Source organism: Arvicanthis niloticus, chromosome 19 (assembly GCF_011762505.2).
Source record: "Arvicanthis niloticus isolate mArvNil1 chromosome 19, mArvNil1.pat.X, whole genome shotgun sequence".
NCBI lineage: Eukaryota > Metazoa > Chordata > Mammalia > Rodentia > Muridae > Arvicanthis > Arvicanthis niloticus.
The window spans coordinates 50,383,199-50,395,243 of record NC_047676.1 but is presented as its reverse complement, the minus strand read 5'-3'; the positions used below and the strand labels follow the sequence as shown (position 1 = coordinate 50,395,243).

At 41.9% G+C, this 12,045-nt stretch overlaps 1 protein-coding gene across 1 annotated transcript in view; it reads right to left on the bottom strand.

Moving 5' to 3' along the window:
- Positions 1 to 1,913: 1,913 nt before the first annotated feature.
- LOC117723828 (microtubule-associated serine/threonine-protein kinase 4-like) overlaps positions 1,914 to 12,045 on the bottom strand; it is a 168,171-nt gene continuing 158,039 nt past the window's right edge. The window contains exons 2-3 of the mRNA XM_076916301.1: positions 5,316 to 5,469; positions 1,914 to 1,954 (exon numbers count right to left, since the gene is read on the bottom strand). Of these exons, the coding sequence (XP_076772416.1) occupies positions 1,914 to 1,954; positions 5,316 to 5,469 (195 nt within the window). The remainder of the gene's footprint in view (positions 1,955 to 5,315; positions 5,470 to 12,045) is intronic.

Sequence of the window (12,045 nt, the reverse complement as noted above, 5' to 3'; positions counted from 1 at the left end):
AAGAAGGGAGCCTGTTTAACCATCGAGACAGCTTGGAAAAAAATCTTCAGCACAGAAGTTTTCTCCCTCCCCCCTTATCAAATATTCAATTGTTTAATTACAATTATAGGAAGCCTTACCAAGCATGTAATAGTTTGAGAGTATTCAGCAATAGGATTTCTCGTTAAATGTTAGGAACCATTTTCAGTGTTCGAATTTATTTTTTTACAGCATGATTTTCAATGTTTACATTGTTTTCCACTTTGTATATATTCTATAATATGTTTAATCAATATCCTCTTGGCAGATATTTAGATGACATGTAATTTTAATTATTATAAATAGTGCTGCTCCAAACATTACCAGTGCTAATTCTCCACACATATTCATGACTGTCTGCTTGCAATGAATTCCCAGAAATAGAACTGCTGGGCTAACGAATGTATGAATTTAAAGGTTTTTTTTTTTTTTTAATATGCATTAATTGCTTAGATTTAATTTTCTTTAATTAAAGGACTGGGAACCCTACAGATTGAGTCATAGCCCCAGATTCCAAGTAAGCAAAGATTCTCCTATCTGAAATTCACTTTAATTAATCCTGCTGGAATTTAACGTTTATTTTAAACCTGCTGGGTACCTGCTATGCTAAAGAGCTTCGTGGCAGCAGTGCAGGCACCTGCCTGAGCATAATTGCTGGCTCTTGTCTATAAGCACCATGCCTGTGCCTCAGTGTCCCCATCTGTAAAACAGGGATAAGTGCTTCCTGTCTCACGGGTTAAATAAGTCACTCAATATAACTCACCAAAAGTGGCCCTGGCACACAGGAAGATTTTAATATTAGATATCATTAGGAATAAATAAATTACTAGGTCACAGATTCTCCTCCTGAAAAGCTAAAGGCTTAGGGAAATTTTCCATTTATGCTTAGGCAATAAAGTTTTTGAACCATAAACTAAGTTTTCACAAAGTCTTTGATTTTAGTTTAGTTTCTGGCAAGAAAGAGTCCAGGCTGGCCTCAAACTTGCTATGCTGCTAATGAGACTCAGAATGCTTGGTCCCTCTGTTTCCACCATACACCCTACAGTGGTAAGTACAATACTACCAAACCAAACCGAGGATCCCAGAGTTAAAAGGAAGTCAAGTAGTGGGAAAGCAGCTGGTCTTTGAAGTAAGACACTAGATCACTAGGTCAGGCACAGGGCTTTGGTGACAAAATCGGCTTTCTTTTATAAGATGAGTTGACAGGGTTTGTTCCGAGGTGAGGTTACGTGGTTATTGCTGCTTAAAACTGGTAGACACTTCGTTTCAGAGAATCAGAGACAATGCTGTCTTACCTGAGCCCCAGTGCCTGACACATGTGCAGGCATGGCACCAAGCAGATAGAATCCCACAATCCTGTAATCCCAGCATTCAAGAGGCAAGCTTGGATTATACAGAATGTTCCAGGCTAGCCCAGACTACAATGTGAGACTCTGCCTCAAAAACAAAGAAACAGATATTAAAAGGCAAAAAATCAAATGAATCAGGGCACCACGCTGAGCTGGGTGAGTTTACCTTCTCCACCCACTGCAAGCCCCCTAATTCAGTTACCTCCAGAGATAGTGCTAATAGCTGCCCATTGCTGGGCTAAGCACTTCCCACATGTTTCTTTACTAAATCCTCAGTTAAACTATCTAGAGGATCAGTTACCAATGCTTTTCCTCACACCTCCCCCTCCCCCAATATCTCAGCTTTCAAGGACATATTTTCCAAAATAGGTTGCTTATGTTCAATGGTAGTTTAAAGCTCTTCTAAGGATGACTAAACATTTTTTTAAAGAATTATCTCATCTAAGGTTTAACCATCCTCAATGGTTGTACAGCATCCCAGTTGTAGGAGGACAAATGTGATGCAGCCAGGAGTAAGACATGGCAACCAGGTACAAGTGCTCACTCTCATAAAGCTAAAGGCCAAATTCCACGCTCCAGGTCAGAAGCTGCAAGATTTTAAATCGTTTCAAAGCTTTTAATAAGCTACTTAAGCGGAAAAAGGTGAGAACAGTTACTACCCAGCTGTCAAAAACAGCTCAATTAAAATAAACTTCCTAATTAAAATGAATAAACAGGGTAAATCTTAAGCATCAGGATTCCATTGCCCTTCCTGTCTGTCAGTTAAGGGTTAGACTCCAGGACTCTGACTGTACTGCCTACAAAGGCAATCTGCATCTACCAGAGGAAGTGAAAATGGTCCTAGCAGGCAGCAAGAAAAGTGCAAGCACTGGCTGTTCACTCGGGGAAGAGCAATCTTTTCTATTGTTTGAGACAGGGTCTCAATACATAGCCTAGGCTGGTCTTGAACTCAAAACCTGCCTCTTGCCTCTACCTCCAAGAGCTTTGATGATGTGCATGTACCACCATGCATGCAGGGTGTAGGTCTCTGTGCATGTGAGTGTGTGTATATGTGTGTGTATGTGTGTGTGTGTCATGTGGGTGTGTATGTGTATATGCTAGTATATACATACACATACATGTGTGTGGTGTATATGTGTGTACATGTAAGGGGTCAGAAGTTGACAGGAGTATCTTCCATTTTGCTCTCTGCCTTAACTATGAGATGAAGATCCTCACTGAACAGGAAGTTCCCCAATTCTGCTAGACAAACTGCACAGAGTGTCCTCAGGACTGTTCTCCCTCTGTACTGGGAACACAGATGAATGCTTCCACCCTCTACTCTTACATGGGTAGAATTCAAACTTAGCACCTCACACTTACATAGCAGGCACTTTACTGAGCCACTGTGTTAGCTCTTCAGGCTTTTTTATTTATTTATTTTTTCTTTAAGGTTACCCTTCCCTGGGCCTGGATCAGCCTCCCTCCATTCCAACTGTGTGCCTCTCTGGACCAACTGCTCCAACTTTAATGACCATGTGGCAGCAGTATTTCCGTTTCTTAGAAATTCCATTTCCAGAAAGCCAAAGCCCATAATTCTAAAATAAAAAAAAATAATTCAAAGTATTTTCCAGACCATTTATGAACTGGCAGACAAGACTGTCATATGTAGACAAAACTTCCTTCAGGGCTTAAAACCAACAATGTTCCTCCAAAATATTTATGTTTAGAGGGAAAAAAAAATCACTAAGATGAAATAGGGAAAAAATGAAATTTGTAGTGCATTATAGTTTAGTTTAGCATGAAAGCTGAAAAGGAGAGTTCTTCTAAGGTTTTTCGCTTTACCATACTTATTTGGCTTTATCATTGTAAAACTAGAATAAAAGTTATAAATATAAATAAAAACTTTCAAATATAAATAAATATATATTTGTATAAATATAGATAGAAGCCATTTGTGGGGCTTTTTTTTAAATAGATATTTTTATTTTCAATGAACCCATAATTACAGAGACCCACAGGCTAAAATATGCTTTTCTTCATTTCCTTCTCCACCTTTGTTGCTTTCTTTTTGTGGTACTGGGTTCAAACCCAGGGCCCATGGATGCTTAGGCAAGTGGTCTTTTACTGAGCCACATCCCAACCCTGGTATACTTTTCAATGAATGCACTGAAAACTTCAATTATTTTCAATAATACAGGATGACCAGATCAAGGTAACTGGCAAATTTCTCACCTGCAGCACATAGCATTCATGCTGAGAACATTCTAGGCCCCTCCCCGCCCACTGTTTAAAAGTGGAATTCTTAAAAATGGCATTGCTTCCAATCAGTTATCCAACTGTGTTACACAACAACCATTCCTTGCTGTCTAGCTTGCCACCCATTCCCTCTGCACCTTCCCCTTCCTAGGCTCTCCTACTTCCTCTCTCCCCATAGTGTCTCAGACAGGAGCTTTAATGGTTCACTCATAAGTAACACACACTATTTGCTTCTGTGCTTAAACATTTAGGTGTCATGTCTGTAACTCTGTACTTTTACAAGGGGGAAGATCTTATAGATACCTCACAAATGAAAATATATAAGCATCAAATAAGCACAGAGCATGTTCTGTTATACCTATGTGCTATAGTTTGCGTCACATGTGACTTCTTTTTTTTTCTTTAAAGATTTTATTTATTTATTTATTTATTTATTTATTTATTATGTATGATGAGTACACTGTAGCTGTCTTCAGACACACCAGAACAGGGCATCAGATCCCATTACAGATAGTTGTGAGCCACCATGTGGTTGCTGGTTGCTGGGAATTGAACTCAAGACCTCTGGAAGAACAGTCAGTGCTCTTAACCACTGAGCCATCTCTCCAGCCCCTACACATGACTTCTAAGGACCTAAGTGTTAAAGGGCTGGATCCAGTATAGTGTTATTGCACAGCAGTGAAGCTTGAAAGAGGTGGGGTCTAGCAAGAGGTCTTCAGGGGGTCACTGGGGCCATGCTCTAGAAGTGGCTTGAGGGAGCCAGCTCCCCCATATTTCTCTCTCTACTTCCCTACCATAAGGTGATCAGTTTTACTCTGCTGTGTCTTCCAGTCATGGGTTGCTGATTTGCACAGTCCCAAAGCAATGAAGCCTACCAAGCTTACTAAAGCAGCAAGCCCAAAGAACCCTTTTGATTGTCTCAGGCTCCTGTTAGGGTAGCAGGAAGCTAACAGAAAACTACAATATCTAGGACAATGAAAATGACCAAATTCACAAAGACTGGCCATACCATAGGTTGGTGAGAAGACACACTAATTACTTTGCTCTCCTACTGTTGGTGGGAGTAAAAAGTGTTTGTATTTGGGCACCTTGTCAGTGTCTTATGAACACTTACTATTGATACCGTAATATATACATATCATTAAAATGGTATGCTGAGTAACAGAGCAGATATAACACACAGGCTGTATGCTTCAGTTAACCCAAAACACTTACGATCAATCTCATCTGCAGGGAAAGTGGATGTACAGGGATGTCCTTGGGACAAGGAGTGTGTGTGTGTGTGTGTGTGTGTGTGTGTGTGTGTGTGTGTGTGCATCTGTGGGCATCTGTGGGCATTTTTGTCTCTGTATGTGTGCCTGTGTACGTGTGTCTGTGTGTATGTCTAAGTGTGTATGTCTCTGTGTGTGTCTGTGTCTCTGTGTGTATGTCTGGGTGTGTATGGCTTATTGTCTGTCTCCAGCTACATTTTGATCATTGCTGGTAGTTACACTAAATATAAATTTTCCTAAATGCAATTGTATATATACAAAATATGATGAGGTCACTGTATGTAAACTATATTCCATAAATTTTATTGCTCAAGTTCTTAATTTAAACTGCTTTCTGGACTAGGTAACACTTTCCAAAAGTGTCTGCCTGCAGGCTTTTACACACAAACTCTGTAAGAGAAGCACAGTTCCTCTTCTGACCCATGTCAGCCTGACTCACCGGTGAGGGCTCCTCCCAGGCTCCCTCGCCGCAGCTGCTTCCCATCCTCACTAAGCTGTCTCTTGTACTTCAGTGACTTTCCGAGGCCACAGGCCACATCTGGGTTGCTGCATTTCCGAAACGGCATGGGTGGCGGAGACAGTATGTGGTCAAGCTGTGGAGAGAAGGACAGTGGCATCATTTCCTGGGGACACTCAGCACAGCTGGGTCTCAGGCTCTCTGCTGTGCGTCTCCTTCCCTAAACACACTCTCTCCAGTGCTTGTTTTAATTTGATGAGTTTGGAAAGCTCTAAATTTTACTCTTGTACCTTCCACCTGAGAGTCAGTATTGCTCGCTGCGAAATCCCAGTACCAGGTTTTGTTGTCAGGTCGCAACACATGAGCAGCAGGCCATGGGATTAAGGTTAGTAGACTATGACCACAATTTTTAATGCAGTGGGATATTTATTATTAGACCCCTATAAGAACTGGAAAGACAGCTTGGTCACCAAAGTGTTTGCCATAAAAGCATGAGGGCCCAAGTTTTTTCTCCAGCATTCCATATAAAAAATCTTGGAATGATAGCACATACTTGTAAGCCTGACCCTAGATTGGATTGGGTACCTGGGTTTGCTGGCAAATTAGTCTAACCTATCTAGAAAGTTCCAGACCAATGAAAGCCCTCTTCCAAAGAATGGGCAGTTCCTGAAAAATAATTCCTGAGGTTGACCTATGGAATATGCACACATACAGACACACACACACACATGTACATTTAACATCATACAACTACATACACCCACAGAGCAGAAAGGAAAGTATTATTTCATAGCTGAGTGAATTATACATGCATACATGTGTATCCTAGACCCCTGTATAAAATATGTCCTTCTGTGAATCCCCCCACTTTGAAATATTGCTATATAAAAGCAGATCAAATTTCACATATTGCTCACACACACACATGCACAGGAGAGGAATCTCTAAGCACTGCAGCCGTTAATGGAAATCAATACATCCTTATATCACTCTATAGCTCTTAAAAAGAAAGCCTGTCACAAGAATCAGAGAAACCAAAGTCACTTCAAGAGACAGCTTTCTACAAAAGAATCCCCTGGGTCAAAGCACTCAAGTCAAGATCTGCTCCACTTCCGTGAGAACACCTGAGGAGAGCCATACCATCTACATGTTCACCTGCAAGTTAAAATGCCCGCAAGTATGCCAAGATAGTATTAAGGCAAAAATAGTCCTGGGCATATACACATGTGCTTATCACTATTAAAGGCCCCCAAAATAAAATTCCAGTTGTCACACAAAAGGGCAACTCCTACAATTTTCAATGCAGGAAATACTTGGACAACACAGCTAAATACTGTCTTAAGGATGGTTCTACCAAAGTCGGCTTTGCTATCATGGGAAAGAGATGGAAGCTTGGATATAATTATCTGATTTGCTTTTAAGACTGTCATGGATCTTCTTATAGAAGAAAGGAAATAAAAAACAAGGCCATCCATTTGCCTGTCCATGTGCATATTCGAAATGGCCGGGAAAAGAAACTGCCGCCTGGCACTGGGCATCCCCTCCCTACACAGTTGAGACCGAACCTTCATTGGTTCAGTTCCACAAGGAGTGAATGTTCTCCAACCTCAACTGTGTTCATTAGCAACATGCAATGAATTTTAAGAACTTAAAAAGAACCATCACCAACTCCCAGGCACTTGGGTCTTTGCTGCGCCTCATTGCCAGTTGGTTTTGTAGTTAGAAGACCCTGAAGAATGAGTAGTCCATCCACTCCAGGATCAAAGTCAAATCAGGAGGGGAAGGGTCTCCAGAGGGCACTTTTCAAAGAAACAGCCCTTTCAAAGGAGGGGGTGTAGTCATCTGAAGATGTCAGCCAGCTGCTGTTCATGACATAGATATCCATTTATGGGGGCCTCTCCAAGGAGAAACTCCTGCCCAGCTTTGGAGGTTTTGCCCTTAAATCCTACAAAGAAGTACCTGAACAGTTAGTTACTCATGAGTGACTAGAAAATGCGGAACCCATCTGCAGTCAGACTGTCAAACAACACAGAGATTTCCTATTGTTGGTATCGCTGTATGTCCTTATCCATATGTCTTTTTTAAAAATGACAATGTATTATTGTTGTTATTGCATTGAAATTTTTCAGAAGAAAACCTGTGACTATGGAATCATAGAATGGAATGAGGGAGAGAATAAACACCCTTTGTCTATGTGCCAGGGCAGAAATATTATTCTTTATCCACATGGCTTTCACTGCCCCCTATATCAATGCATATGTACCCCACCCTCAGTATCAGCTGCAGACAGACCTTTCCTTGTTAATACTTTAACATGCCTCTTCTAAGAACATAATCTCTTAAATGCCTCTATTCTATAATCTATATCTTCTCACACAATATCTCCAATCTTTTGAATTAAGGCCATATGAAAAACAACTGCGAAAACTATGAAATGAAATAAGGCTCTAAGTTGCTCTTTTCCATGGCTAGGAAAATTGTGGCCACAAGGTGGCAATGTACCATAGACAGTCAGCAAACTGTTCCATGCTTCTCCTGCTAACGAACCTTCCAAGAATTAGTGACCACTCCTTCAAAGCAATCGAGCGGGTTCAGGTCCATTCTACTTAGTTATTTTCTCTTAATTACTAGTGGCAGCTGCATAAAACACAAATATTTATTGTTTAAGGTCCATCAGCTTCTGCTGCCCGTTTTTCATTGGCTTGCAGAATTGCAATTAATTACTCTGGGGAAGAGTGATATATAGCAAATCAACAGAGTGTAAAAAAGTAGAAGAAAAAAAAAAAGAGGCCTTTCCTAAGCAGGAATTATGCAATCTCCTTATATATTTTCAACAGTTACAAATGACATGAAAAATATGTGGAAAAAAGAGAAAGAAACTAAAAGAGAAAGTATGGGTAAAAAAAAAAAAAAAAAAACCCACCTCAACCCCATTCTCCATCACAGTAATGAAAGCATGAGCCAATAGCATTGGCCCAGTTGTTTTGTTTTGTCTTGTTTTGGTTTTTCCCCATCAGAATCATAGCCGCAAGAGGAGACTACTGTTTTAAACCTGGGAAGATTGAGGCAGCGAACAGTGAAGGCTGAAATGTCTCAAAACCAGGAGGAAAACCTATGAACTCCAAGATCCCATCTCCTTCCTCTATCAGTTCACACTCCCAACAGGGCTCTCTCTCTAAACATAGCATTTTTCCAAATTTTCTGCATTGTCGATGGCTTTAGTCTTTCTATAGTAATTAATCAAAGCATTTCAAAATGGCCTACTGCAGCCTGGCACTTTATTTTCCAGTTTTTGCAGGGATTCCAACACTCACAATCTCTTAAAAAACACTCCATCGCACCCGAGAGCTGAGGTACGTATCAGACTTGTAGTTTTGAACACCGCCATTTACCTGATTTCCACTGAATCTATACCCAGACAATGATGGTGATCTATCAGTTTAAGTAAAGACAGAAGATGCTCTGAAACTCACTGGGGCTCAAGGCCACTGGCTGAGGCACTTCCAGGGTCTCTCCTTCAGCAGACCACAGGCCACTACAGAGCCCAACCCCACTCCTTTGTCACCTAGCATGCCACTAGCCGTAAACACATTGTACTGAAGAAGTCATCTAAAGAGATAGATGCCTTTCTTTTATTCACCAATCAATCCTAATTTCTGGTAACTGGACTTCCTCAAAATTCCCTACATTAGTCTTCACAAAGTCCTTTATTTCAAAGAAGAACCATAGAACACTGGGAAAAGATTCATTTTCACATTACTAAATTAAGAATTCAAACAGAGGAACACTCCTCTACTGTTGGTGGGACTGGAAGCTGGTACAACCACTCAGGAAATCAGTCTGGTGGTTCCTCAGAAAACTGGACATAGCATTACCTGAGGACCCAGCTATACCACTCCTGAGCATATATCCAGAAGATGCTCCAATATATAACAAGGACACATGCTCCACTATGTTCATAGCAGCCTTATTTATAATAGCCAAAAGCTGGAAAGAACCCAGATGTCCTTCAACAGAGGAATAGATACAGAAAATGTGGTACATTTACACACTGGAGTATTACTCAGCTATTAAAAACAATGTCTTTATGAAATTCTTAGGCAAATGGGTGGAACTAGAAATTATCATCCTGAATGAGGTAACCCAATCACAAAAGAACACACATGGTATGTACTCACTGAAAAGTAGATAGTAGCCCCAAAGCTCGGAATACCCGATACAATTCACAGATTATATGAAGCTCAAGTAGGAAGACCAACATGTGGATGCTTCAGTACTTCTTAGAAGGGGGAACAAAATACTCACAGAAGATAGAGGGAAGGAGGGACTTGGGAAGAAGAGAGGAGGGAGGGGGGAAAGGAGGGCAGGATCAAGGATGGGAAGAGACTGGGATGATATGTAGAGGGTCAGTAATTTAAACAGAGGTGTGTAGCAATGGGAAAACTGGGGGTAGCCACCAGCAAGTCCCAGAATCCAATGGGGATAAGAATAGCTGAAATGCCCAACAAAGGGTAGAGAGAACCTGTAGAGACCATATCCAGAGGTTAGGCAAGGCCCTCAGTTGGGAGATGGGACCACCTATTCATCTCCAAATTTTTAGCATAAAATTGCTCCTGTCTAGAGGAAATACAGGGCTAAAGTGTGGAGCAGAGACTGAAAGAAAGGCCATCTAGAGACTGCCCCACCTGGGGATCCATCCCATATACAGACACCAAACCCAGGCACTATTGCAGATGCCAAAACGTGCTTGTTGACAGGAGCCTGTTCTAGCTGTCTCCTGAGAGGCTCTGCCAGAGCCTGACAAATACAGAGGTGAATGCTCGCAGTTAACCATTAGACAGAACAAGAGGACCCCAATGGAGGAGTTAGAAAAAGGACTGAAGGAGCTGAAGGAGTTTGCAACCCCATAGGAAGAACAACAATATCAACTAACCAGACCCCCCCCCCTTGCCCCGAGCTCCTAGGGACTAAACCACCAACCAAAGAGTATACATGGGGGAACCCATGGCTCCAGCCAAATATGTAGCCAAAGATGGCATTGTCTGGCATCAATAGGAGAGACCCTTGGTCCTGGGAAGGCTCGATTCTCCAGTGTAGGGGAACACCAGGGCAGTGAAATGGGAGTGGGTGAGTGGGTGGGACGTACCCCCATAGAAGGAGGGAGAAGGGGGCTGGGATGGGGGTTTCCAGAGGGGAAAGCAGGAAAGGGGGATAATATTTAAAATGTAAATATATAAAATATCCAATAAAAAATAATTCAGACGTGTAGTATGTTCCTCTGTGTCAAAGAGAGACAACTGCTCTTGCCAGAAGCCTGTCCCAGGATCTACAAAAGCATCTTAGGGAATCAGAGTTGCACAACCAAGAGAAATCTGGTATGGTTGTAAAGGAAAATTCATAAAACCATGGGTCCTGTGACTGCTCATCACACACAATTCATGTACTAGTCATGTACTAGTCATGACAACACATGTATGTTTTCTGTAATCGTCTCCCTCATTGCTGTCTGGCAAAAGGCTGAGAAGAACAGAATGCATCTCAGTTCCATGTAACTCCTGCCTTCAAGGAAGATGAATGCAAGTGGTTCAAGGCATTTATGAGAGCATCTAATCTTTGGTCTCTCTGCTTTTCCCATCACTCCTGCATCTGCAGGCGTGAACCATGGGCACATTTTCCTGGGCTGACTCCCCCTGCCATGGAGTCATCTTCCTACTTCCATACTACACACTTTCACCATCCACAAACACCGAGCTTCCGGCTTAACTACGTTCTCCCACTCGATCTTCAGACATGGCACTGCTACATACATCCATTCTTCCATTCACGGTTTCTGTGTGTTTACAAGGATCTTACAAAGAGACAGAGGAACAGCTCAGCCATTACACACGGAAGCTTGTTTACCCTGGCTAATGAGCACACAGCTTTATGAACAGTCCTATCTTAGTATGTCTGCTAACTCATCCTTCCCAGTACAGCTCCCAACACAGTCGCTTCGCCATTTCTCCCGCTACCACCTTGTCCCTGACACAGTGACCTCTCCTTTAACAACCTCCCAAAGGTTCCTTCTGCCTTCTCACTAATAGCAGGAGAGTAGCCAGTGTCTCTTTTAAAGCATAAGCCAGATGCCCCAGCTGGTCTTCTGGAGTCCTTTCCCAGATTCTCCTTCACTCAACAACTCGGGGTCTGCACGCTGGCCTGCCAGGCCCTACCACCTGCCCCACATAGCCAGCTCTCCTCTGCTCTCATTACACACTGTTCTTCTTCAGATCTGCAATGGCTGCAAACAGCTTCCTGTGCATTTCTCCTTTCTGGGACACTCTTAGCTAGCGTGCCTCCCCCATCCAGGGCTCCATTTTGAGGGGCAGTCTCCCTGGGAGGCTTTGGTGCTGACTGTATAGAATGCCATACTCCTCACTTAAGACTCTTCCCTCTCTTTCCTCCATAGCATCTGCTGCCACGGCACATATTTGTTTATTATCATTCTTCCTTGGCTGTGGTGTGAGTTAGCAAGAAATTCTGCAAGTCTGTTGGTTTCTTCTGCCTCATTCCTACAATAGGGCATATTTTAAAAAAAGAAGAAAAAAAAAGAAATATTTTTTACTATGAATAAATTGGTTGCTAATGTCTGGTATGTATAGGTATTTAGTAGTAAAAATAGAGAACGCATGTCATAAAGAGCCTTTATTGTCAAGAAAATAGGAAATCACGTCAA